The sequence below is a fragment of the Maylandia zebra genome, linkage group LG7 (genome assembly GCF_041146795.1).
Source record: "Maylandia zebra isolate NMK-2024a linkage group LG7, Mzebra_GT3a, whole genome shotgun sequence".
NCBI classification, from domain to species: domain Eukaryota; kingdom Metazoa; phylum Chordata; class Actinopteri; order Cichliformes; family Cichlidae; genus Maylandia; species Maylandia zebra.
Window position 1 is genome coordinate 47,839,173 of NC_135173.1, and position 27,232 is coordinate 47,866,404.

A 27,232-nucleotide genomic window follows, 5' to 3' on the forward strand; every position below is an offset into this window, starting at 1 on the left:
TTTAATCAATCTGATTAAGGGGAAATGCTGCCTGTATTTTTAGCCACTCCATGGCAGGCCAGTGACCATTCATTGAATTTTGTTTCATTAGCTCTTATGTTTATCTCTTGGAAGGGTGGATTTATAAACAGGGTGAACTAATGCAGAGACCCAAGTAAAGGGAATTTACTTATTTTAGCAAATAATTCTATGATCATCATAGACGGTAACTCAATTAATGCTAATTATTACAATAAGGGGTTCAGTTGGCTTAGCATTGAGTGGCGTGTTCTTTCTAACATTGCAGCCTGGGCCACTGATGAATCCTGTTTAAAAAACAAAATGACCATAAAAAGCTGCTTCCATATAGTCAGCGTGACTTTAAGGTCTTGAAGTTGAAAACGGTCCCGATTTTGAAGCTAATTTGTTTAGCTGTGCCTTAAATTAGTTCTTTGCATCCCCAAAAGACATGTAGGCCTAGTGTATGCACTGGAAAAGTGAAATGGCACTTGAATGTGTTTAAAAGATTGCCCTGCCGAATAGATTGTGGTGGCAACAGTACAGAAACCCCCTGCAGGGTCCTGACGATTCCCGCCCAAAACATGCAATCTGTGAACTGTCAACAGTTTACTGGCGTGACGGATCGTTTCAGCTGACGTAATGCAATGATGCACAAGTCACTGTCAGGGAAAGTAGACCCAGATAGATGTAATAATACACAGTTTAACAGTACAGCTCATATATCTGTAATAATGGCACACCAAATATAAGCAGGAAAAATGGAAATGGATTGCAGAAATTGTTAGCTGGAGACAAACAAATCATCATTAGTAGTCGCCCAACAGAGCATGGTGCATTTTTAAGATGGGAAAGAAAGTGCACTTCCCTACATGCTCTATTCCTCGCAGTAAGAGTGACTTCATGTTATGGCCAAAACAAAATGTGCATGGTGTCAATAAGTGGCTTGCAGTGTAATATGTACACAACTAAAACTGTGTAAACATACACACTTCCTCTCTTTGACAGATTACGGATGTAAGCCTTCCTGCAGCTCTGAGATGTGTGCATCGCAATGACTCACTGTCCCAGCTGGAAGCCTTTTTGTTCTTTTTTTTGAACCATTATGTCTTCTAAATATGTCCCTACAGTAAGATTATATTTATAAAATGAATTCAGACTGGTGCTACATACAGAGTGTAAAGCTGTGGTTGATGTGTGCGGATGCAGTTGCATGTCTGTCTCTGGGACAGCATCTGTCGTAAATAAGCCATATCCTAAATGTTTGCTTTTCAGGAAGCAGAGAATGCGGGATTATTTCCAGCTTGAATGCCGTACATGCTTCTCTTCAGAGAGGTTGTTGAACAGCATTTTCTGACCTTTCCTGGCATGAGGAAGATCATGCAATGCTTTGCACGAGAGCTCAACCTTAGACCTTAAATAGAAATGTCAGTTTTTTTTTCACTGGGAGCTGTATTAGTTTGCCCAGAGGCTAGTTGTTTACATTTAACTCATTGTATGTCTGTCCCTCTGTGTGTGTGTCCATGTGTGCTTGTGTTCCCAGCCTTGTGGCTCTTGTTGCAGCCTCATAGACTCAGATTCAGTCCAAATGATGGATATCAAAGAACATTAACATTGATTTCTGTCTGCTCTGAATAAGCCCCTATTTCATCATGCTGTGGTGCAACAGAAAAACGTCAGGCCCAATATCATAAATTCTTTTGCTATCCCACCTACCTATTTTTTCTCTTACTGCGACTTATGTTTTTTTTATTTTACTTTATGTTTTTTAAATGAAAACTTAATATTAGATGCTCAATTTCTCAAAGCTCTTCTTTAGACATTGGTTGTTTTTACTTGTGTTTTCTTTCTAGAGAACATAACTGTAATGTTTAGGTTCAGGCTCTGGGGAGGCCAATCCATGACTGATGTCTGTTTTTCTGTCCACATATGATTTTACTGCATTGGCAGTGTGTGTGGGATTTTTGTCTCAAACACACAACCAGGTGCCTAAAGATACAACTTATAATTTGGTTTATGTGTAGACATAACAGTGGTTTATCCCTTGAGGTAGGTGTTGGGTCTGTCTAGCACAGGCCCACCGCTGGAACGAGACAATTTAAAAACACAGCAGTAGGCATTGTTATCTGTGCTTAAAATATTCAGGCTAATGTTACATGGTTTAGCAAAAAAACAAACAAGAAAAGAAATCGTGGTTAAGTGGTGAGTTAAAAGGACTGGAATGAAAATGAGTGAAAAAGCAGACAATGTCCAAAGAAAAACTTTGAAATACCGTCATAAAGTCTGGAGAACTTTTTCTTAAGACCACTTTAAAAAATTGCACGCAAAAGATATTTACCCGACCACCCTTAAGACTGAAGGGGTTATAAGCAGGAGTAGAGACTAACAGTGGCATCCCTTGACAGCGACACCATAAGTACCATTTAACTGCCATTAGTAATGCCAAAAATGAGAAAACTTTAACCACATCAAGCACTTTTCACCACTGGACCTTTCAGCAGCACTATCCTCATCTTCAGCAGGACTCTGAGTAACATTCAAACAGTTCAAATGGCAGAAACACAGTAGAGGATGCACAATAAACCCAACAACCATGCAACCAGTAGAGAAGCAAATAAGCTAGCATCTTCATTCACCACTGACCAGGGCAGTGAGCATCAAGAAAAACCCCGAGGACTTCAGTCAATCTCTGAAGACTTGTACAAAATGGAAAAAATCCTATTTATAGCCCGAGTCGTGTTCAGAAATGTCAGGACACAAATGTTTTTCCCTGACATTGCTGGAAACGGAGCAGCCGAGATAAATGGAATTTATCAAAGAATAAAAAGGAGGAGAAATAGAAAACCAGTGTGTCTGAGAACAAAAGGTTCCTTTAATATTCATCAGAAAAAAAAGAATTTGACTTTGTTACTTCTCTAAAAATGTGACTCAACGATTTATCAGCAAAGGTTGAGCACATGTGCACAAACAGGGATTTGGTAGATGGTAGAAAACCAGACTGTTTTTGCATAGAAAATGCATTTTAGACGATTCCAGACATCCATCCACCTGTTCTTAACCTTTGATCCAGTTCAGGGTCACAATGGGGCTCGAGCCTGCCCCACCCTGGACAGGTCCATCACAGGACCAACACAAAGAGAACCATGACCATTTCAACTTGCAAATGGCCAGAAACCAAGTCCAAGTTCTGTTGCAACTTGCCAGAAAATTAGAAAAAATTTAATGTTTATTGAATCTTCTGACCACAAAAAAAGACATATAAATTGGCATATATGAGTTTTAATTTGTATCATACTTCCTACATTTAAGGGGTTAAAAGGAAACAGAGAAATCTCAATAATATGAGGGAACTTGATCATAAAGGAATTCCTTATTTTGCTGGATCCAGAAAAATTATTTTAAAACAAAAGCGTGTGTAGTGTTGTGGAAGTTTTCCATTTAAATAAAGCCTGCAGACGAGTGGTGAGCAGTAGCTAACATTCTTTAATCAAAACACAAAGAACAGACAACCAAGTTGGTGGAGAGCCTGCATGACCGTGGGGCAGACGGTCAGCAGAGTCTCTCTGAGCCTAGCATTGCTCTCAGTTAAGTACCTTCTCCAGGAACAAAAGGCAGTACACAGCTGTTTCACACCTTAAGGTTCACACTCCCTTGCTACCTCCCAGAGTCCTCGAAGAGACAAAAGACTCTTCCTGTGGAGCTGTCTGCTTCCCCCAACTTCCTTACTAGACCCCCACCATTTGTCTTACAGTATGAGTGTGAGACATGTTAAAATCCAGTGGCACCAAGGCATTATACAATAACATAATGTGATTAATACATAAGTAAAAGAAATTCCTATACAGTAGTAAAAGTTGGTATTTTAAGACCTCCACTTCAAACAGCACTATGTGGCAATGTGATAATTACACAGGAGGAAAAACAAATGCAGGAGGCACGCACAGAGGCAGGGTAAAATCCAAATCCACTCTTTAATCATAGGCAGGCAGTGAAGGCAAACAGAGGAAGGTAAAAGGACAAGGTCGAAAAATAGGCAAGACGTCCATCACAAGTCAAGAACACACAAGGAATAAATAAACAGGAAAATGAAGACATACTAGGAAAACACAAGAGTATGAATTGAAGGCATAAAAGCTACTTTAAACAAAGACATTCAGACAGCTGGAGGGTTCTAGGCACGAGGTATATAAACTGAGAAGGACAATTAGCTCACTCAAGACCGATAAAGCAGACACAGAAGGGAAAAAAGGCAGGAACAGAGATTTCAAAATAAAGCAGGAAGTGACTAACCAGAACCAAACATTATGAAAGGCAGACGCTGACCTCACCATAAATATTTTATCATGTAAACTCTTCTTCCTTTCCTTTATTTATTTTTGATACAGTCCATCTTTGATCAAAAATGCATTCCTTGAATCACGGCCAACAAACAAATGGGCCCATTAATCCATTAAGTGTTTAATGTGTTCATTACTGAGAATGGTCACAGGTCTTCGATTGCAGATTCTAATGTACGAGGAGTATTTATGTCCTCTTGAGTGAAAAGTTACTGGACTGCTGTTTGCCAACTCTTAGCCAATTAAGCACTCGTCAGATTCTTTCTCATGTATTTCCTGGGGATGCATTGATTGGTACTTTTTCAAGAGCACCAGCTTGACACTGGCTACATAATCATTTTGTCAGCATATCAAATTCTGCCTAATGTGGATGCTGGCCTTTATTCAATTTCACTAAAGCAAGCATTTTGCTTCCCAGCGTGGGTGCGTGCCACCTTAAACTCTGTTCTAAAAACAAGGCTCACATAATACCTGAATGTTAAGTCAAGGTCAAATGCTATATAGATACTATAGTCATTCTATAGTCATTCATTATCTCTCTTAAAGGTCTCACAGAAAGAGGCACTCAAACAGGCACACGGTTAACTCTAGCATTCTAGTATTCTCTAGTTTTCTTGAAAAGGGCCAGTAAGATGGGGAAAAACTTGTTTTTGCCACTTTTTTTTCATTTTTATTATACTTTTGTGTTTTATATATTATATTATGTTTATTTTCTTGTGCTGTGACAGTCTTTCACTATCCAAGCATCAGGAGACACTGCTTTTTCATTTAGTTGACAGTAGATGCGTAACTGCCCGCTGTCTTTTCCTCCACCCCTTTTCCTCCTCTCTCCCCTCACTCTCTCTCTCTCTCTCTCCAGAAGTGTGACTGCCTGCTCAGCCTGGAAGCCTATTCAGCAGACCAGAAGCGCCGTGTGTGTCAGTGCCTGAAGGACAACATTGACAAGCAGCTCCAACTACACAGGAGGGAGCCTCCCGTTCCGCATTTTGAACAGGTATGACACATGGACACACATATCTAGGAGCATTTCCAATTTCATTTGAGGCCAGAGATGAATCAGTAAACACATGAACACATGGGAATGCATATATTTGTGCAAACCCCCCATCACAGATGCCCCGTGAATTGCACACACTTTGTGCACAGTAACGTCACGCATGTAAAAGCCTCGTCTGTAGTTCTTATTGCCATAATTCTGATTTTCCACTCACAGAAACTCTTACATTTCTCTGGGGAAGTTCAATGCTGCCTTTGTCTGACGTAAATTTCAAAGTTTAAAAGTTCCTTGACTGTCCTCAAGGAAATTTAGGCCACATCCTCCTAGCAAAAGCCAGTGTTTGTTCCTGTAGTTTCTTTTATAAACCAGTATGATTATTATAAACCGTAACCAGCAGGTTTAACTGAATGCTGTTAGCATCAGGTGCTTTTTTCATTGAGGTAAAGAGTTTGAGAAGAAACTCTGCCTTCTGTGTGAGGCTGTGCTTTGTTTTCTCACTGACATACTTTATTCAAAATCAATGCCATGGCATAATCAAAGATAATGACCTTGGGAATGAGATTTTTTACCTGGATAAATAAAGGACTAATAATAATAATACACTGCAAAGGCTTGTGCATAAATTATTTGAGCTTTTGTTTCTACCTGCATTAACCTTTTAGATTTGTTTCAGTTTTTTCCACGAAATTTTGTAAGAAACAGTTGCTACATACTACTTAGTTACTTTAGGCAGATAGTAAAACAGGAAACTTGTAGGCTGGAATAAAAGAAGGAAAACTGTACGATGCTAAAATCCACCCAGCTGCGGTGAGCTACTGATTCTGCTTGTCAAGGCCTCTCTTTCACGTTTCAGTTAACCATTCTTGTTATTAAAATGTTCAAAAATTGATTAGAGGTGCTTGTTTGTCTTCACTGGTCTATTTCAAAAATGAATTAAATGCACCTTAGCCAACTATCCTTGTCTTAATGTAGCACAATGCGTCACGCTTAAGGATGCACTGGAACTGATCTTTAAGAGCTCATGGGGCTTCTGCTGCCCTGATTAACAGGGTGGCTGCTGGGGATGCTGTGACTGAGATTACCATGGCCCAGTTTGGTCATTTCAAGCTTCTACCCAGGGAAATCTACTCAAACAGTTTTCTTAATTGCTATTTGGGGTTTTTTTGTGTGAAAAAAGAGGTCTAGTCTGACATAAATATGACATCATACGAAGCACTTTTTATTATTAAGAAAGATGAATGCACATCTGTCTGTAATGTGCATTCGTTTGTTTAGATTTTCTCGGACTGATTATTTGATGTAGCGTTTCTGTGAGCACCACTCACATTTCCTTCCTCTTTAATTTCCAACACTTTTTTTTCTCCTTTCCTCCTTCATTTTTGATAAACAAAAGAGACAGCTCATTCACTTCATCAGTTTAAAAGGAGTGCTACCCAGTTCATTTGAGTTTAGCTGAAAGGTGATTAAAAGGGATAAATAGCCTTGTGTGTGGATGGCACACCTGTTGCACATTAAGGGTTCATTTCATCAGTGCATGAAAGAGAGCAAGAAAGACTGACAAGCCGGCAATCTTTCATCTTTCATTCTCTTCTGTCTGCATGCATGTGTATTCATTGCACGTGTACATATGTACATATGTGTTTCCCCTTTTTCAGAAGTTTCAGTCAGACTATCCTCTGTTTTTTTGTTTTGTTTTTTACTATTTCCCCATGAGTGTTATCAACTTCAGCACATATAAAAGCTGTTTTTAACTTAAGATATCTTTCTAATAATATTTGCACTGCTACAGTGTTTTTCTTGCAGGACAATGTTCTGATCTATTGAATCTTTCCACATCAACACTACGTGGAAAGTTGGATTCCTTGCTTGTGTCCTCCCAGGGTCAGTGCCAATTAGGCGCTCCCTGCTGAGTAAATGAACACATTTACACACACGACAGTGTTCAATGTGCTCAATGGCAAAACAACTTTGCGAGCATGCTAAGTCACGTAAGTCGATGCTGTTTATGCAAACTCTATTGACAAAACAGTGTCTTAGCGCAGATGTGACCCAGAAACCTGCCAGGTTTATCACTTTTTCAATTGTGAAGTCTTTAAGTTCCCCCATGCCCGAAAGAGGCTCAGTTGTACTCATTGTTTTCCTCAGATTTGGCCTTTCATCCAAACTAAGTCAGTACACAGCTGAAACATGAGCTGCGTGAACTCATTTTCCAGGAAAGATGGATCTGAAAATGTTGCACATATCACAGAGTAAACATCTGAGAAACATAAGGTGGCGTAAGGCAGCTCGGACACGGTGGCGGTGCAACTGAAGTACAGACAGAACAACTTTTAGTGACCTCTAACACTCTATGGTCACTCATTTTAAACCTGCAGTGTTTTCAGACCAGGAGGCAGAGGAAGATTTCTTTGAAGAAAAACATATTTACAAAACATGCTAAAATGCTCGAGGCAGTTCTTGCCAAAACAAAGTTTTTAAAATTCATCACAAATCCTGGAAAAACCTGATAGTGCAGTTTCGTACATGCGCTGCCCAGTGCGATCACTCCTGTTATTCCTGTTCCGTGCACACTTATTAGAACATTTTATTGTAATCCCTTATTAAATGGAAACGCAGTCCCGAAGGCAAGGGAATACATGCTTAATCATAACATTGTACATCTAGCCAAATTAGTTCACTTTTGATTGCATTTCTCTAGAGTCCCTTAGAGGCAAATAGTTTGTATTCAGTCACCTCCAAATGTATTTAATAATATGCAAATTAGCTTTGTCAAATATGGCATATATGAGGAAAAGTAGTATCAGCAGTGTTGCATGGAAGCTTTTAAAAGATATATATCCAGGTCACTTTACTGTGTATCTTGGGAAGTGTTCTTGGGTTGCTTCACGTTACCACAAAGGAGAGAACGCGTATCAAAAGGTAGTTTCAAATGTCAATCAGACCTAACGTGCAGAAAATTATTCAGAAAATTACAAATTTCTCCGAATAATTGAACATTTTAACACACTTTCACTTTCAAATCATCAGAAAATTATATTTTAGATTCAATTTCCGACACACTGGGATACCCTTTTAGTGTCATTTTGGATGTAAAGGAAACCAAAAACCTATAAAAGTCCATGTTAGAAGGGAAGTGGGGTGGTGGACAGCACAAAGACACAACCTCCAACCAGGAGAAACAAGTTCTATTCTTGTCCTCTTTTGTTTTACATTTTCGTTTTACTTTTCTTTTCACAGTGTAAAAATATGCTCAAAGGAAAACTTCACACAGCTTCAACAAGCTTTCCTTGATTACCACAAGTACACACCCTCTCATGTTTCAGGATGTGGGAGTAAGATAGTATTTCTTTTGGTGACACTTCAGTAACTTCATTTCTGCTTTATTGTTACTGTTGAATCAACACCAGAACCTATTTTCAAAAGCGAATAGACTATGTATTTGATCCGCAGTGTGTATTGCTGCCAGTGAGCAGGAAGAGCAGTAAAGGCGCTTTAGAAAATGATCCATTGATTCAACCGTTTTCTTTGTGTCAGAAAGTGTATTTCTCCTCTCATGCACAAAGCCGAGTAAATCTGCACTTAGCTGAAGCACGCACCTTCCTCAAGAGTTGTGTTCAAATGTGCAGCGAGAGCAGAATCCTCTCCAGAGGGAGAACACGCGTTCTTCAGAAGCCACTATCTACTCGCGTTAGGTTTTTCATTCATGTTTAACCGTAAAATGGGATTATTTCGTCACAGTGTTGATGTCAGCAGCTGCCCTAGTTCCTTCAGTCCCTTAACACTTTTCAATGCTTCCCTTTGGAAAAATTTGGACACAAGCCTCTTTTCTATTGAGGAGTCTCTAATCTCCGAGTCCTAATGAGAGTGGGGCACGATGATGACTTTCATGTCTGTTTTGTGCAGAGCTCCATTTGCTGTCAGCATATTGAACAGACGGCTCACAGCAAACATTTATCATTAACTTGCAAATATGATGCATGCTCACTCTGTCAGCCCTCTGCTGTCGAATCTGTCGCGAAATTGCAGATCAAGAAAATGTCAAGGAAAGTGGGCCACGAGTTAGATTGAGGTTAGAGAGGAGGTTAAAATAATCATAGAGCGGGATGACATGATATCATACAGCAGATGTTGTCAAAAGGTGGAACAACAGAGGATGATCCCAGGCAGAAACCTGCACAAAGGCTGGTGAAATTTAATAACCTGACATACCAGAATGTGCCAGTTAGAGGCCAAACATGGTCGGTTCATAATTTAAATGCTCAAAGGAATAATCTTTTTGCATTAGATTCGCTTTAGGTTTTCGTTTCAGTTCATTTAAATTCTAAATTCATTCAGAAATAAGCCTTTTCTGATTCTGACAAATCAAACAAGTGCTTCTCATGACTTAAACATCAACTCTGGTGCACTTTTTATTTCAAAAGTAGTTTCAAAGAACTCCTATAAGGTATTCTTGGAGGTCTGGGCCCCTTAGATACTAATGTGTTTTGATAGCCTGCTGACACACAAGAGCTTTGCTCTCCTAATTTGTTTACAGTCTGAAATCCCTTCATATCTATTCCACATTACATCATGTTACAATGTGACATCAAGTCATTTTAAGGGACTCAGCGAATGGCAAGCTCATTGAAAGCAATGCACTTTGCTTTGCTTTAGGTCTTCAAAATAAAAGCACTTAAAAACGCCACAGTTACAACTTAAATTGGCGAGCTTTTTAGGTTTTAAATGTGCAGTCTTGAATAACTAATATAAGTAATCATGATCCCTAAGCAGTATACACTAATGATTTACTGTATAGGTTAAAAAGGTAGGTTTTCTTTTTTCCTCATGCACACAAAAAACATTAAACTCAGCCAGAGCCATTAAAAGTGTGTTATCTCCTTCACTGGAGAGCTTCCGGTACATTCTTCATTCTTCAAGAAAAAAATACATTTGCACAGCTGCATAAACAGACACACACACACACACACACACACACACACACACACACACACACACACACACACACACACACACACACACACACACACACATACTTGATGGGAATTTAAATAGGGCTGCCCATTTTGAAAATGACAACCAAGCTCACACACAGTTTGCATTTGATGAGCAATACTGGCGCTCCTTCTCTGAGTCAGAAACTATCTGCAGTAAAAGTTGCACAAATTTTCTACATCAGCACCGTGAACAGTGGAAAAAAAAAGATGGTTTCTGCTAATGAACAAAATGTGTGTGTGTGTGTTGAAGTTTGGAGGCAGCTTGTTCTGTTCTCATCCTGTCTCATTTCACATTTATGAGAATCTGTTTTAGCGCTGAAGGGGTTATAATGCAGCATTCATGTTGGGAGAAGCGGTGACGTAGGGCGACGAGGACCCGCTCTAATTCTTCCTCTGTTGCTCACTTTCTCTCAACTTGTCAGGCTGTTCATGATGAATTATAAAAATGTGGCGATCCTTTCCTGTTCATTGTTTTCCTAATCTGCCATGTCTCTCCAGCTCAGGCGCACTGTCATGCATGCTATCAAAGAAACATGAAGTTCAGGGACAGATAAGAGCTGTCGGTGAATCTGCAGCTATTAAGTAGCATATTTCACACACTGCATTTTAAGCAGGAACACAAAGTAAAAATGGGCTGATGGCTCCAGTTTGGTTTAGGATTCAGTGGCTTAGCAAAATATTTGCTTTGTTTTTAGCACTTGAGTCATTCAAAATTTTCTGACACAGCACACACTGGTAAATATCTCGTTCTATTTACTCCAACCTCACAATCCAGGACAGCAGCTGTCCACAGAAACGTTATTAAAACTGTAAAACTTGTAATCTATACTACCCTTGTTGTGTATTTGAGACTCACAAAATAAGCCATGGGCAAAGCATTGACCAGGCTTTGTCTGTGAATGTTACGCAGGGTGTTTTTGAGTGCCTTACTGAGTAGCAAAACAAATTCTTTTTTCCTTGCTTTTCTGAAAAATACTATGGAATTAGGTCAACTCCAGCATGTCGCCACGCCTAGCTCCAACATCCAGATTCAGAGATAAATGGAATGCAGCATGAGTGCACTAAACATATATTTTAGATGATTGTTTATTAGTCTGGTTAAGTATTAAACTATTAAACATCCGGTACATTTATTCACAGTTAAGAGTCATGCATATGTAGCCTTTTCGGAAGGAGATCAGTAGTCCTCATCTTAACGCTTATTGCTCCAGTGAGCTAATGGAGCAGATTTGTCCTAGACCTGAGTGAAGTTTGTTTTTGTCACACAACAACGGCTTATCACTGTGCACAAAACATTGTCTCAGTTGAACTCTCACAAGGAGTGAAGCTTGTCAGGGAGACAATTATGTTAGCAGACATGAGTGACACTAGTCCAAGTGGAGAAGTAGGTCTCCAAGCTGACATAGAGTGAGTTTTAGTAGATAGTCATCTTCAGGAGGCCGGGAGTGACATCAGAGAGAGCGAGGGGAAAGTTAACAAGTTGCTGAAGGAGTGTGTAGTTTTTTTGACAGTTTATTTTCACTGGGTACACAATGAGGATAGCAGTTAGCCGTGAGGGGTGGCCGCGCATGTGTCATTTCAGTGAGCCATTCTAAACACTTTAAATACTAATATTTACACGTCGGATAAAAGGCACTTTTTTTGCGGACCTCTGCGCGCTTCTTCCAAGATCACTGCCGACTTTACAATTTCAGATAGAAAATTTAAAGTATCCAAACAGAAAGTGAATTATGGTAAACATCTGCACCAGCACATGTTAATATGATTGACATTTCTCCTGCTCTTATTCTCTGTCTGCAACAGATGCATACTTTCCCCCTCGCTGTCTCTAATTAGACATGGATGAATTCCATTTGTCTTCTTGTTGCTGCTTGCTCTCCATCGCACACATGCACACACTCACACGAGGCACATTGCATGCTATTTCTGGGATGTGGTGTCATGACATCCAGATTTACAGCTCCAAATGGTGCAGATGTGAGGAACGTCATAGTGGATCATAATTTTTAATTAGATTTCATCATCCAAAAAGATTTTTCCATAATAAATTAATGGCATTGCTGCTGCTCAGTAGTCATCTTTTAAGAGGCTTAGAATGCACTATGCTTTGCTGCGCCGGCTATAAGTGGTTCGCGCTATTTCCTTTAGATTTTACCACATAATTTCCTCAGGGATTGATAAAGTATTCTGATTCTGATTTGGACTAAATACTGTAAAAAAATTATTTATAGAGATTTTATTGTCTTATAATCACCAGGACGACTATCCACTTTGTGTGCAAGCAATGCCGCAATCTTAAACTTTCCTTAGTTTTGCAGAGTTCTTCATCAAAGCTGGACTGTGAGAAATTAAGACATAGGTGAGATGTCAGTAATGTGCTACTGTATTCATATTAGGAAAATAAGAATACATTCAGTGGTTGACAAAAGTTCAACTTTAACTCAACCCTGTTTTTCGGGCTTGTTTTGTTGTGTGTTCCCTCTTCAAATATAATCTTCTTAACACCATTATGCACCGGACGCATAAAATTTGTATGAATATGTCACGCACTAAAAATATTTTTCCGGCCCAGCTATTCTTAATGTAGCCATTTGCTTAATTTGTGGCATTTGTTTTTTTTTTCAGCTACCATGTGAATAAACAGTTACAACAAGTACAAATGTGCGCCGATACTGAATATAAAATGATATGGAAATAGTAAATGAATTGTATTTTATCTCACACTGTCTGAAATTATGCGTACAGCTCTTCAGATGTGGTCCTAATTCTGCCAACAACTGATCGTGATACAGCTTCGACTCCGGGATTAAGCATGAAATTCTTCCTTCTTGCGAGAAATGGATGAACTCAGATTCTCAAATTCTTCCTTTTGTTGTTTAGAAACATCAGGACCAGCTCATTGTCATCTGATGTCTACTTTTATCAGTTCTTTTTACAGTGTTTACATTTTTTTGAGCTAGTTTTTTCACAAAAATGCAACATATTTGGCACGTGTAGAAACATTACACAACAAGTTCACATCTGAACACCTCTGAATATCGTCTACTTTTTTCTACGATGTGTAAAGGCCTTTTCTCTGGTATCACAGGTCAATCCTGTTCACTTCACTTCCTTTCCATGTGTCACTGTGTTTGTTTTCCCTGCACTTGACCTCGCTAACTGTCTTTCTGTCAGTCGCTCACACACACGCAGACACACACAAATGGCTGAGTGATGTTAATGATTATGGTCTGTGGTGTTAGATTAATTCCCTTGGCTTTCTTTAAAAATTAATGATTTCCTTCTGACGGAGTGATGTTTGGCTTTATTTTAGCTCACCTTTAACTATTCATAACTGTGTTATGTAATGGTAATGCATCAGCACAGAAGGAAGTATAGATAAGAGCCTCGCAGACTCAGACCTAAGAAGGTAATGCAGAGCATGAAATCCATCCACTCTGGGTTTTAATTACGCACATTCTTTACTCTGAAAAATGACGTGTGCTCCACCGAGCATGTAATGGAGCTGCGATAATATTCTAATGTGTAAATTACAAGGATGGTTTTGACACAAGGACATTTCTGATTAATACGACAATTAAGAGACTGAGAACTTTATGCTTTTAGCCACAGCCTAAAAAGAGTCTTTGAAGCAGGTTTACAAAAACAAAACAAAGAAAAAAAAACAATCACTGAAATCTAATTTCCATTAAGTTTATATCCTGCTTTTTAAACGTTACGTCTGGATACATTTTCTCAGGAATAATTTTGGCTAGAAACTGTGAGAGGCAGCTGTGCGTCTGTGCAGTGTAATTGACAAGTGTTTAAAATAGCTATTTGTGAAGCCTATTATGTATTAGCACATGATATGATTAGATAAGGCCTGATGAATAGCTTACATGCCACTCTTCAGATCTGATGCAGACGCATGGTCATTGTAACGGACCAGTTTGGTGTGTGCGTCCCATTACTTGTGAAAGTCATGGCCCTTAACATCCTGCTCTTTTGATAGGTTTTGATTCGGGGCTTTGATTTGCGGCAGATCAACTTCTAAAAATAGCACGTAGTGGAAAAGAGAGAGAGGGTGAGGAATGAGGGACTCTTGCTGCTTCGATCTCCAGAGTTTCGCCGCATTTGATCTTTTCCTAACCAGCGCTCCCTCCGTGATTTTTAACACATCACATTTTTACATTTCCTGCTGTCACTCTCACACCTCTGTCTCTCCCCGATTCCATCTGTCTTTCTTTTGCATCGTCCCCCTCCTTCACCCAATCCCACCCCCACCCACCCCTCTCTTCTCTCAACCCCTCCCACCCCCTCTTCCCTCTCTTCCCTGTCTTTCGCACACACGTTGGCGCGCACGTTATCACCGAGCTGGGGTAGAAGCTGGGACCGCTGCAGAAAGAGCAGAGACAAGAAACACAACTAGGAGAAAAAGGCACTATCACAATATCTGAATAACAGATAGGAGAAAAAAAGACATATGGTCACTGTGGATTAGCAGCCTGCATCTAGTATTTGCACTGCACATGTGCTGTGTGTATGTGTGTATGAACTGTGCTCTTCTTCGGAGTACTCTAGGACACACAACAACAATATTAACGCTCATTGAAACAAGCAAGCACACTGCGTGTCCCGATGCCGGTGTCTAAGGTACTGTATGTCATGTTTATGTAATACTGCTGCAGAGGTCACACTCTTTTTGCTCTCTATATTGTGTCTGCATGCTTGTTAAATATGGTCCCAATGCCTGAGTGTGTGTGATTTGACTGCGGGAGTGTGTTTAGTTTTGTAAATACCATGTTAGGTGAAAGCAGGGACTTTGATAAACATTTTATTTAGACTGTGGTTGTTTCTTGTGAAATCCCCCTTTTGTTTCCCCCCCCCGTTTTTTTTACTGCGAGAATGAAAAATGAACTTACTTGCCAAGTACCGTATTCAAATTTTGGCCTTTATAAAGTTTTTGATGCCACGTTCACAATGGAAAAGCCGAGTCCTGAGATGAGTGTGTGGGTGGAACCTGACAAATGGCTCAGGTGTGATTTACCTCTTTTGTTTACCGAGTGGAAAACACTTGACCTTCTTCTCACCTTCTGCACATGAAATCGATGAAATTTGCTGCGACTGGAGAAACTTTAAACAGTTTTTTCTTTAATGTTATTGTGATCTGTTGGAGTTCTTTTTCTCACATTAACCACTGTTGAACTGTTACCTCAGCATATGAAGCCAAGCATCTTGGACTTTTGTTGGTGAGGGATAAGTATTGACTCAAGCATTTATGTGGAGAGAGACAGCAGGTGTGTCTCTTACCTTCCAATGTCAAATGTTCCTTGCCACTAAGGCGACAAAAGAAGAAAAAAACACAACCTTTCTCCTGGGTAGTGCAGAGAGGCTCTTGTGATAACAGTGACAGAAGAAGAGCGAAAAGAGAGAGGGAAGGAATGTGTGAACTGGTGCGAGGGGCAAAGAGAGTGTCATGTGGATCCGTTATGTCTCATTATTAAAGGTTCCTTTAAAACTTCTCATGTTTGCCATTCAGTTTTAAAGCTTTTATCAGAGGCACTTAGCACCATTATCACATTGTATTACGGTTGTTGTGTTACTCATTATACAACCTCAGTATTAAAATTTGTCAAACAGCCAAAGTTGTCTTTGAATGGTTGGTCATATTTGTTCAGTCTATTTTTAAAAAAAATAAATTTAATTTTAATTTTTTTAAATATAAGATTAAGTTTAGTTTTTGAACTTTAGCATAATTGATATAACTAGCTTGTTTCTTATTATTAGCTAGTTAAGTCAAGCAGTGATGCTTTGTGTACTATTGCAGGTTGACCACAGTTTCATTTTATTGTCTTATTTGCAACATAAGCGTGTCTTAGGTGAAAGTAGACTAACATTCTGTTTTAGCTCTCTTACAACGCTTGTACAGTAAAATCCCTCCTAACCTCAAGCTCACTCAGGGTTTGTTTCAATAGAAAAAAAAAAGTGCATTCATGTCATCAAGTCTAGGATGTTGAGGCAAGCTGTGACTCAGTGCGTTTATGGAGTGCAAACACATCTATAAATAGCCACACGGCACATATCTACAGTGACCTTGACAAGAAGTGTAGAAAATGATGTCAATATAATTGCTGATTGATCAAGTCAGGTTGCACATCATCGTACATGCGTTGTGGAAGTACAACAGACACTGTGTTAAGGTGAGGTCTTCACATGTGTATAAGGTCTTAATCCTGATCTGAGCATGTGTCAGACGTGTTTGCGTCACCAAAGGTAGACGTCTCAGCGAGTGCAGGTTTATTTTTAAGTTATGTTATCTGAATTGGTGACACAAATATGAGGTCACAGAAGAGTGTGAATCATCTGTGGAGTCAGATTAAGCATAAGCTTATGTCTATGACCCTAATAGTATGCAAATATTATTTCCAGGGGTATGCCACAGTATGTTAGTACATAGTACTGTACATAGCAGCTGAGAACTCCTCAATTTATCTGTTTAAATATAAAGTAGAAGGTTATTTATTTATTGTTTCTAATAATGTATCTGTGTGTTTATGTGTTCTTTGCCTCTATTTAGAATTAGCAATATGAATCCAAACAGCAATAGATTAAATGTGCTCTTTGTTTGGCTGTCAGCAATATACCTGTGAAGTTACAAGTGAGTTGGAAGAAAGTTGACTGAAATAGGAAAAGAAAACAGTCAGCACACATAAACATACAGAAATCCCTCCATTTATTAGAGCGATATTATGTCCTGCTATCCCGTGCACATGTTGTAAATATTATCTGTTTAGTGTCCAAAGAAATGCCAGATTTAGGCTTTAAAAGTCAAATTTAGCTGCTATTTCTGCTATCGTACAACGTTATAGATATTGTAGCACCATCTGTCCCTCTGAGATAGGAAGCTTTTCCAAAATGACATCTTTCCCATTTCATGTATGGTTGCTCTGTGACTTTGTGGCCGCATCGTGTGTGTAAGATAGATGGATATGTTTTCTGCTGCTTGTGCTTGTGTGTGTTTACAGTGGTTATGTGTCCATTGTGTCCTTTGTGCACCCTGTGGGACCTGGCTGTAATGGCTTCACCAAGAAATGGAGTTTGGGCGGGGGGTGTGGTGGAGCCACAAATGGACACAATATGTACATTCATGTCTGTCACACACATGTCCAATTATGGAGGACAGTAGAGATGAGTTAGTGTGATTGTTGGACATACACACCGCGTGTTTCTGTCTGAGCTCACGCTGCTCATTCGTCTCTTCTCATTATCGCTGTCTCCTCCCTCTCCTTCATTCCCTCTCCCCCGTTTCCTTCTCACTTGTTTGTGCAGCTCGGGAGTCTACCTTCTTAGCCTCTTGGGCATTCTCTCTTTTCTCTCTCTCTCTCTTGCGCGTGCTCTCTCTCTCTCTCTTCTTCTGTATCTCTGCACAGTTCAGTTGGCCTAGCCCACACTGACAGCATCACACACACCAGCCCAGCTAGCCAGCCACAAACACTCACACACCAGCTTGACAGAGGAAGTAGGCCACTTTAATGGGGATGTGTGGAGTGCCTACATCTGCCTTTAGTGGATTATAACCTGGAACTGCTTCCTCTTGCCAGGTAGGGTTTATATCTCGCACTGTTACTTTATTTTCCATATGAGGAGTACATCTTTTCTGAGCAATCAGCAGAGTGGTTTCATGCAAATGGATTTTATGGGTCTTTTCTTTTGCTCCAGAGGGACAAAAAGAGATTTGAGAGTATTCATGCAGTGTTTGAAAAGCTGAGATGTTAGCACTGCTGGGAGGCGTTTGGTCATATAAAAGAAACTAGACGAAAAGATGTGAGGAAAGATAGTAAAAGTAATAAAGGCCTATTCATCACATCGGGCATCTTTATGACAGGCATATATGAAGAGAGTTTGCCACTGCTGTGTGCTGTTTTGATTCACTTAACTTTTACCTCCACCTTTGATTTGCTGAGGTTTTCGTTTTCTTTCCCTGCTTCCTTCTTTGTTTTAATGCTTGTGCGTTATTTGTCCCTACTGTCACTGCATCCATTTATCCTCCTTTCCTTTGGCAGCTTTAATAGCTCCCTTAAATATTATTGTCTCTGAAATATCATCTCATCCTAAATAAGCAAGAGTTGTGGGCTCTGTTTTACGAGTAACACCCTGTTTACGTCCCCTATTTGGTGCTTTAATGTGAGTGATTTTGGCTTCGGTTATGTGCCAGTGACATATTTTAACCTGTCACATGGCTGGGGAGTGGAAGGGTGAGAAACAGAGGGATACAGAGAAAAGAAGGCTAGGAAGATGGCCATTAAGGAGACATACTCTAAATCATGTTAGAGCAAAGCTGAAAGTGATAGCAACAAGAGGAGAGAGAGCAAACCGAGGGACCACAGGGGAAAACAACAGGAAGCACACTGGGGAAAATTGCTTTCCTCTTTCCCTCATTAGGAGAATTGAGGGGTTATACTCTTCTTAGAGGAAAAAAAAAGACAGAGAGAGTATTAGATGGTGGGTGTGTGGTTTTGTTGGTGCCTGTTGATAAACAGGGATATGATTGATTTCATTACAGTGGTGTTAAGGCTTTGAATCTAAAAGTTTTAAGCACCAGGAGAAGAAAATCTCTCCACCAGTCCTCAATTTCTCCTTTGTCTTTGATCAATAGTAGACAGTGTCAGTGGTGCATCCCTCCGCTGCGTACACATGCAGACACACACAGACACACAAACGATGAATGTGATTTATCAGCTGGTCTTACACTCCCAGCTTGAACAAATGAGATGGTTGTTATAACCTGGGAACATGCATTGCAACATTTTGTCACACAGGCGAGCAGGAAACTGAAAGACAAACCCCAAATTTATGCACACATGCGTGTAAATCCTTCACACAACCATATACACCTACGGTCACACCCAGGGGGCAAATATAGAGTGGAACTAGGTTAAGTGAATATGAAATCTGAACAAACAATCTCGCTTGTGCTGAACTTTATTTAACTAGATTTAAGCCTGGATCCTTTGATACTGATAGAAATTGATACATAATTGTGGATGAGCTTTTCTAAAGGAATGCTAGCTTAATTTAACTGTAACTTTCACCCAAACCAAAACCGTGCCTTTCTTCGCACTTAGGTCTAGTCATATTTAATGATTTACTCTTTGGGCACTTGGTTTTTGTCCCCAAACGGGAGGCAGCGCCATACAATGTGACTGTTTAAACTAATTTATGTCCCTACAGCATGAGTAATTGTGCATACACACACACACTGACATAAACATCTCTGGCCTTTCTTTCTGCCGAGGCCCTTTCCAGTCTTTCTCACTGGTCACATTGTCTTCAGCTGCCTGGCGTCATGGGGCAAGTTACGTCAATGGCATTTTCTCTCTGAACCCTTGGATTCTAACAATAATGTCTTTACAAAAAAATTTTAAAAAACCCTCACATTTCTGCCCGCTGGCTGGTTTGTGTGATTCTTCTAAAGGTTGTGCAGGAGCGGCTATGTGCGGTGCTATTTTTAAGTTAACTCGATTGGAGGGTAATAGGGCTGGGTTTTGTTATCCGCTTCCAAGTTGGTGAAATACTGTATTCATTCAGTTTTCACACCCAAGAAATTATCCCTCCTCAGAGGTTTTGTTCATGTTCTCTGCTGACACTGTTTTGCTTTTTCTTTATATCACAGGCACCGTCAAAGCAAATAAAAGGAGAATAACAATGTATAAGAAATAAATAAAAGAAAAATAAAACAAACAAAACGAAAGTGGAAGTCACAGAAATAATGCAAACTGTAATATTTCTAAAAGAAACCTGTTCTTTGTATGAATATTTAAACCACACGTCAGCCACAGTGTACTGCTGATTTCATATTCTGGGACCTGTCACATTGGACTCAAAGACTGTATTTTAACGATAGCTGTAGATTCTGGATCTGACAAATCAAGGCAATGCAGTAGTGCCTTAACCATTTACAAGAAACACTTCAAACTTTTATTTATTTATTTATTTATTTTCAAAGTTAGTTAAATTATTGTATAAGTTTCAATGGGAGTTAAGGTTGGGGTTTGGTGTTACAGAGGATTTATGGTTTATCAAGAAATCTACGCTGTACCTACGTCGTAGCTACAAAATTCCCCAAAAAGTAACCTGACCTGCACGTTCTGTTTATTAAAGTCGATTTCTAGTGTGCGCTTCTTGCTACTTTTTGAATTTCTCAGTCATTTGCTTCTTCTATTCAATCTTTGTTTTCAGAAATCATAACGACAAAATACTAAAGACAAAGCTTCACAAAACACTAGATGATGTTATAGTGGGTATCCATCATTTATATACAGTCTGTGATTACTCAGGTTCACCTCCAACTAACACAGGATGCATTGTGAACATGCACAAATATGCACAAATTATGAATTTGGTGAATGACGATGTAAAGTCAGTAAAATCATGACAGTGTTGTTTTGACATTAGCTCTGCAACTGCAAATAATGCATGAAAGCAGTGGCGAAATATGTGCTGAATGCCTTCAGCAGATGCTTCAGCAGAGCAGTCATTTAAAAAATAATGAGTTGAAACCTTTGCCATATGTTATTTCACTGTAACAATAAGTTCTGGTGCTAAAATATTTAAAGCACTTCCATCTCTACTAATGACTGAATATCATTTCTTAAACATAAACATGCCCACAACCTGCATCTCCAAGGTTGAACTGGCTGTCAAGTAATCCTGTGAGATTGCTTTTATTATGCCGTCCTCCTTCGTGTGTTGTTAATGTGCACAATATTTCTGCAGCCTTGCAGAAATATGGAAATAAAAATTCGGAACATTTTATTGATGGTTGCAGGCAGCAGTAGCAGCACTATAGTTGTAATAGTAGGTAGCCTTGTAACACTTTAGGAGCTGCCCAATAATGTCACTTAATATGTTCTACCTGGGATGTTCTACCTACTAGCATCTCTTCCTTCATAGCCTGGTTACACTCGATGGTGTTTTTTTTGCCTCAAGTGGTGAAACACACAGATTCTACCTTTAGTAAGAACAGTTTTTTTGTATATTTATTGTGTTGTAGTAGTAGTATTGTGTTTTGTTGGAGGTTGTATGGCACATCTTTGATCTACAGACACTTTTCAGTTGTTCCCTTTAAAGGCCGGTCTACATATGAATCTGCTGGTATCAGCATTCACAATCGCTGATAAATGAAAATTAAGAAAGCAGCGAAGACACGGAAGAAACACTCTTCAGCTATGATGTGAGGGTTGATGCCGCATAATTTGTCCACCACATGCCACTCTGCAGTTTTCCTGTTAGCAACAGGTGTTTGGAAAGCCACAAACAGCAACAATCGGATGACTCAAGTAGAGTCGAGCAGAGTTAATCCACAACTTGTTGTGACAATAAAATAAAATTTCATTTTTTTTTTTTACCTTATAAAATGTTAGAGAAATCTGTTAGGTTTCGTGTGTCTGAAAAAAATTGGATGTTTAATCTCTGACATATTGGTACTGGTCCAAAAAAATCCTATATTGATCGGGCTCTGGTTCTCTTGCTCCTTTGCTCCATGTTCCTTTGTGTATGTTCTCTGTTTTCTGTCCCCTTTTCGGCCTGACTACAGCAGAGGGCTCTGACAGACAAACGACTATTACTGTCTCATCTGTCTTCTCTCAGTGAAATCGAGAGCAAAAGAGGGCAGAGCATTGTGGTGCATGTAATGAGGCCATTCAGAGATTGATCATCTATATGGTTAGGTCCCCTCAGTGAGGTATTCATATTACATGATCCAATAATGGCTCTTAAATCTTTCGACCGCAGCTTGTCCTGGACAATGCATGTCAAAGCTTGCTTAATATACGTTCGGTTGGCGCAGACATGGACACAAACATCCGATCAGCAGCAAACATAATATAGCTATCCAATTGTATGGAGAATGAGCTTCTCACACATAGAGACAGAGACATGTCTCTTGTAAGGTATGAGCTGTGATGACATACATAGAAAAGACATTGAAAAAACAGTCTTAATAATTAATGTACATATAAGTCTTGTAAAAGTCTCGACTCATGCTATGATTTACTTGTGTTTTTATGCAACAACCTGTGACGTGGTTTGAGCAAATGTTTTCACTTCATGCAAGTAAACAGTTTGGGCTGTGTGTGTGTGTATACGGCTAAATTTAGTGGAAAGTAATGTGGTTTACAAGTACGGTAGAAAAACAAGTTTGCTATCACTCTTGAGAGCGAGAGAGCAAGCTTTAATGGCATCACATCCCCGAGGAGGTTTGCAATCGCCCCATATGGAAAAGAATTGGAAAGAACTACAGTACAGGCTACAGAAAGAGGACTTGGTAGCATTCTGGAGACCAAGCAAAGACTCACAAGCTCAGTTTTTCAGTTGTGGAATTTTATATTCAGTAAACAATGTGTCAGTCTGTTGTCTGTTGAGACAAACAAACTAAAAAGGGAGACTAAATAGGACTGGACATATGGGACGTCTTACACAAGGAAGAGTGCTTAATGCTTGACACATAAGAAAAAGATGATCTGAGAGAGGAAGATGGTAACACACAGCTTTTAGGTGAATACAGTTAAATATAGGTGCAGCACAAATGGGCAGGAATATAAAGATTCTCAATAAAAAGCAAGGCTGTGTTCTAAATAAAACAGGAAATACCAAAAATGCAAGTCAAACAAATGTTAATTCAAGAGCTGTGGTTGGTTCTCACACAAGCACAAGTGTGTTTACAAGTGGGGAGCATTTGGTTTGAATCTGTGGACAAAGGTAAGACCTGGGGATGCCCTTTGTGTGAGGTTTAACCTTTCAAATGAACTCCTTGCTCAAGAGTACACGTCAATACCCCGGAGCTGATTTCCCTTTAACGAGTGATGCAATGAGACCACGATTATGCTTATGAATTCCTGATTAAGAAAGTAGTCATGAGTTACAAAACTGTAATTCAAAAACAAGTCATTATCGTCATCAGTGAGGACAAAGGTGGCGCTCAGTCACAAGCTTGTGCCTGAGTAGTTGTCTCAACGTGATCACCATGCAGATTTAATAAAGAGTTGGACGAGGATGATGCTTCGAGTCAGTTTGGAATAAGGTTAACTTTGTTGTTATTCTCTGTTATCACCGTATTCATTTGATGTGTTCCCTCCGGGCTATAAACAGGATGTCTTCTCTTGACTCCTCAGACCTTACACATCCTTTGAAGAAATCAATATCAGATAAGCCAGTGAATAAAGGAGACTTTTGAATAGAGATAAATAGCATCATGCAGGCTTGTTGGGTGGGCTTGCATCACTTAGACAGCCACCCAAATTGCTGTTATAGTGATCCAGCAGTGAGTATGTATGAATAAGTTAACAGAGATGGAGGGAGTGGCAAAGACGAAGGCAAGAGAGGAGAAGTCACGTTCTGTTATTGGATGGTACAAAACATGTCCAACAGCAGTGCTAATTGAGATTAGCTGGATTTATTGAGGCTGCAGTTGGATTTGGCAAGTGTGATGTTGGACACTTTAGACCATTAGCCACCAGTATCACACTAAGTGGAGTGAAGTGATGCTCTTTAATGTAATGCCTTACTTAGAAATAAACAGGAGACAGGAAATTAAAGGAAAGGGGGAAAAGGAAGGAAAGCGATGAAGATGAAAGATGGCACTTTGTAATTGATAAGCGGGAGGGGTTTGGGGAAGCTTTTGGAAAATGCACAGCACAGCTGCTCCCCTGGGATAGGTCTCCTGTTGTTATGGTAACTGTAGGACAGAGGTCACATAATTGTTTGCGGGTGACCATTCACGATTGCGTGCAGTTTTCTGTAGTATCTGTATGAGAACATAATGACCTCAAGACATGCAGACCATCAGCACAAGAATATTTACTCTGATCATATTTGCCATCATGGAAATGTGAATATAGAACCACGGTATTCACTGCTCTCACCTGGTTCATACTGTCCCACCTGGTCTGCAGCGTTAGACTCAGCTGATGGTGTGGATCACAGATAGAGTTTTGTAAAGCACAACATTTAGATCATCATTGGACAGTTTGGTGGAACATACAATCCATGTACTGACTGTAAGTATTTATGGCACAATATGTAAAGGTGGGGAAATTTGGCAGAATTGGTAGCTGTAGGCTTTTCCAAATTTCAGCAAAAAATTACAAGTATGGCAATGTTGTATGTCTGCATCAACATGGTAAAAAAATGAATGAATCAATCTCACATCATACCAATCCAGTAAGAGACAATAATGTAAAGGTTGCAGTTAAGCATATCTTTGGTAGCATTCTTTCATTCAAAGGGAGTTGCCTTTATTTACTCAGGTAAAGTAGAGTCTCTGAAATTGTTGTGTCTTCACTATTGCGAAGATCAGTCCAAATACCGTTTTTTTGTTATAGTTTTCAACTGCTTGGTTTTATAGTTAAGGATAATCTAGCCTTATCCCAAATTTCTTTTAGTTTGAATTTGATGATTGATTAATATCTTTTTCTTCTCTTAATCTGAAAATTATGGGCTATTTCCCAAATTAAAATGGATTCTTAGAAAATGGAAGTAAAAACTTTATAAATTATATTACATTATAAATGTCATCATCTGCTGGTCCATTCCCCCCTCTTTGCTTAAGGCCCACGTAGAGTCCTTAAGCCTGTTCTTAAATTCAGTTAGCTGCTCTGGAGGCTGTAATGTTCACTCCAACTGCAGTCTTCGAGAGCTACTGTCCTGCAACTTTTAGATGCATCCCTACTCCAACGCAGCTGAATCAAATGGTTGAATTACGTCTTCAGCAAGTTTGGCAAAGGCCTGCTAACAAGCCATTCATTTGATTGAGGTGTGTTGGAACAAGGATGCATCTAAAAGCTGCAGGACAGTAGCTCCCGAGGACTGGAGTTGGAGACCCCTGCTCTAGAGAAACCCAAACTCTGTGCTTGAGTTTGATGTTTAACTCTGTGGAGGAGGTGTAAACCAATTGAAAAAATGCATATTCTTTCACATATTTGCATAAAAATGCATATTTGTTCCACCAATCATGCATGATTGGTGGAACAAATATGTGAATAATTAGAGATGGTGATATGCTGTTTTTCATTTGCCTGGACATTTAGCCATTAGCACGGTTGTGGTCATCACGCTGAACAGTTTAAACAACGTTTGTCTTTTCTGTCAGCGGAAAAAAGCGACGAGCAAGTACAGTTAGCTCTAATGGGAATGCCATTCATTTTGAAGTTATCTGGTCAAATGACAAATTAGAAAATAAATTGAAAGTTCGTCTTAATAATAATAGAGATATAAACCTGTTGATGTCTGCTTCAAAGTGTGTTCAGATCCATTCATCAGCTGTTGGGACTGTCAATTATTTATTTAGTTTTATTAAATTTTTACATTGTTAATTTTAGACGCAGGAAAAAAATGTATAAAACATGTAAAATTTCTTTTTTTATTCATTAATGAATGAAAACACCTGCTGGCTTCGTCTGGTTATCAAAGCATTAAATCATATTTTTTCTAAGTTCAGATTTTTGCTGTTTACAAATTCAGATCAGTATTGCTGTTGGCGACTCATTTGAATATGCCATTTCTCTTCAGAATGAATCGTTACTTTGAAGGGCCATACACATGACACCAGTGAGATTTATGAGATCCAGTTCAATTCAATTCAGGCTTATTTATATAGCAACAAATCATAACAGTCGCCTCAAGGACCCTTACTGTAAGGTAAAGAACCTGCAGACCCTACCTGGGAGAAGACGCCAACAATCACAGCAGGAACTTTGCAGTGAGGGGAAGGAAAAACCACTTCCTTTTAACATGAAGACACCACCAGCAGAACCAGGAACAGGGAGGGGCAGCCAAATGCTGCTGCTGCTGGGGGATGAGGGGAGTGACCGTAGGGAAACAGGACAAAACACAGACTTATGCCTGATTTAGATTCCTGTGGGGAACCTTTGTACGTAACCTACGTAAGTAGTTGATGTCATTGCCCACATTTATGCTTATTTGTTAATTACTGTGACGTCGTGCCAGACGATTTTTTTTTTTTTAAAAACTGCTGGGACCTTTTTATTCGTCCTGGCTCCTCGCTTTTCGTTTTTTTTTTCCTGATATATGTTTGCCTCAGGTTTTTTTCTCTACTTTGTACATTCGCTCACATCCATTTCGGGAGTTTCAGCAAATTTCCTCCAGGAATCTGCTGACATTTGTGAGTCCTTATATTGACGCTGTGATTATTGTTCTTTATACTGAGGCAATGATTGTTATCATCTCATGGATAAATTCAGTGCTGCAGGATGTTATAGGATGCAATGAACAGGCCAATCACAGTAGATGTGGGCTGATTCTCCCCAACGTGTAGTTACATTTTTCGGGAGGTGCATGTCAGGTGACGTCATAAGATACAGCATACATTTTCCACTGAAGCATAAATTGGGAATAAGGGAGAGAAAAGAAACACATGGGGATTGAGAAGAGGTGTGTGGAAACAAAATGCTCAGTGCATCACAGAGCATCATATGAAGCAGTCTGAGCCTATCTCAACATAACCAAGGGATGGTACAGGGTCGTGTGATTTAGCCTCAACTATAAGCTTCATACAAAGATAAGATGTAAGATTCAGACTCCTCTCCTCAGCCCTTTTTCACTCACTTATCTCTTTTCTGTGCTGTTGCCATTCACTGACTCCCCTCCTCCTTTCCTCCTTCTGTTTCTGTTATCCACTTTGTCTCCTCCATCTATTCACTCTCCCACCCTGCATCTCACTCTCTCTGCCTTTTAGGGCTGGTTTTGTTTCCTTCCTTAATGAAGCAATGGTGGAGATTATATTCTGTTGAAACATTGATGACTGTGAAACACTTTTGGAACACGTGTACATGCGCTATATGCACACACCGCACACAGACGCAAACATAGACACAAAGGGCTTGCACGCCGCAGATGTCTCATGGCCCATT

General features: G+C 39.6%; 1 protein-coding gene across 5 annotated transcripts in view; it reads left to right on the forward strand.

Moving 5' to 3' along the window:
• rgs3a (regulator of G protein signaling 3a) overlaps positions 1–27,232 on the forward strand; it is a 121,574-nt gene that overhangs the window by 57,398 nt on the left and 36,944 nt on the right. For 3 of the 5 annotated variants that reach the window (XM_012916698.5, XM_004537996.5, XM_012916699.4), the window contains one exon: positions 5,194–5,328. In XM_012916698.5, coding sequence (XP_012772152.1) covers positions 5,194–5,328 — 135 coding nt within the window. Of the gene's footprint in view, positions 1–5,193; positions 5,329–14,719; positions 14,958–17,762; positions 17,906–27,232 lie in introns of those variants that run through there. The other 2 variants (XM_012916706.5, XM_012916709.3) reach the window with 2 other exon arrangements.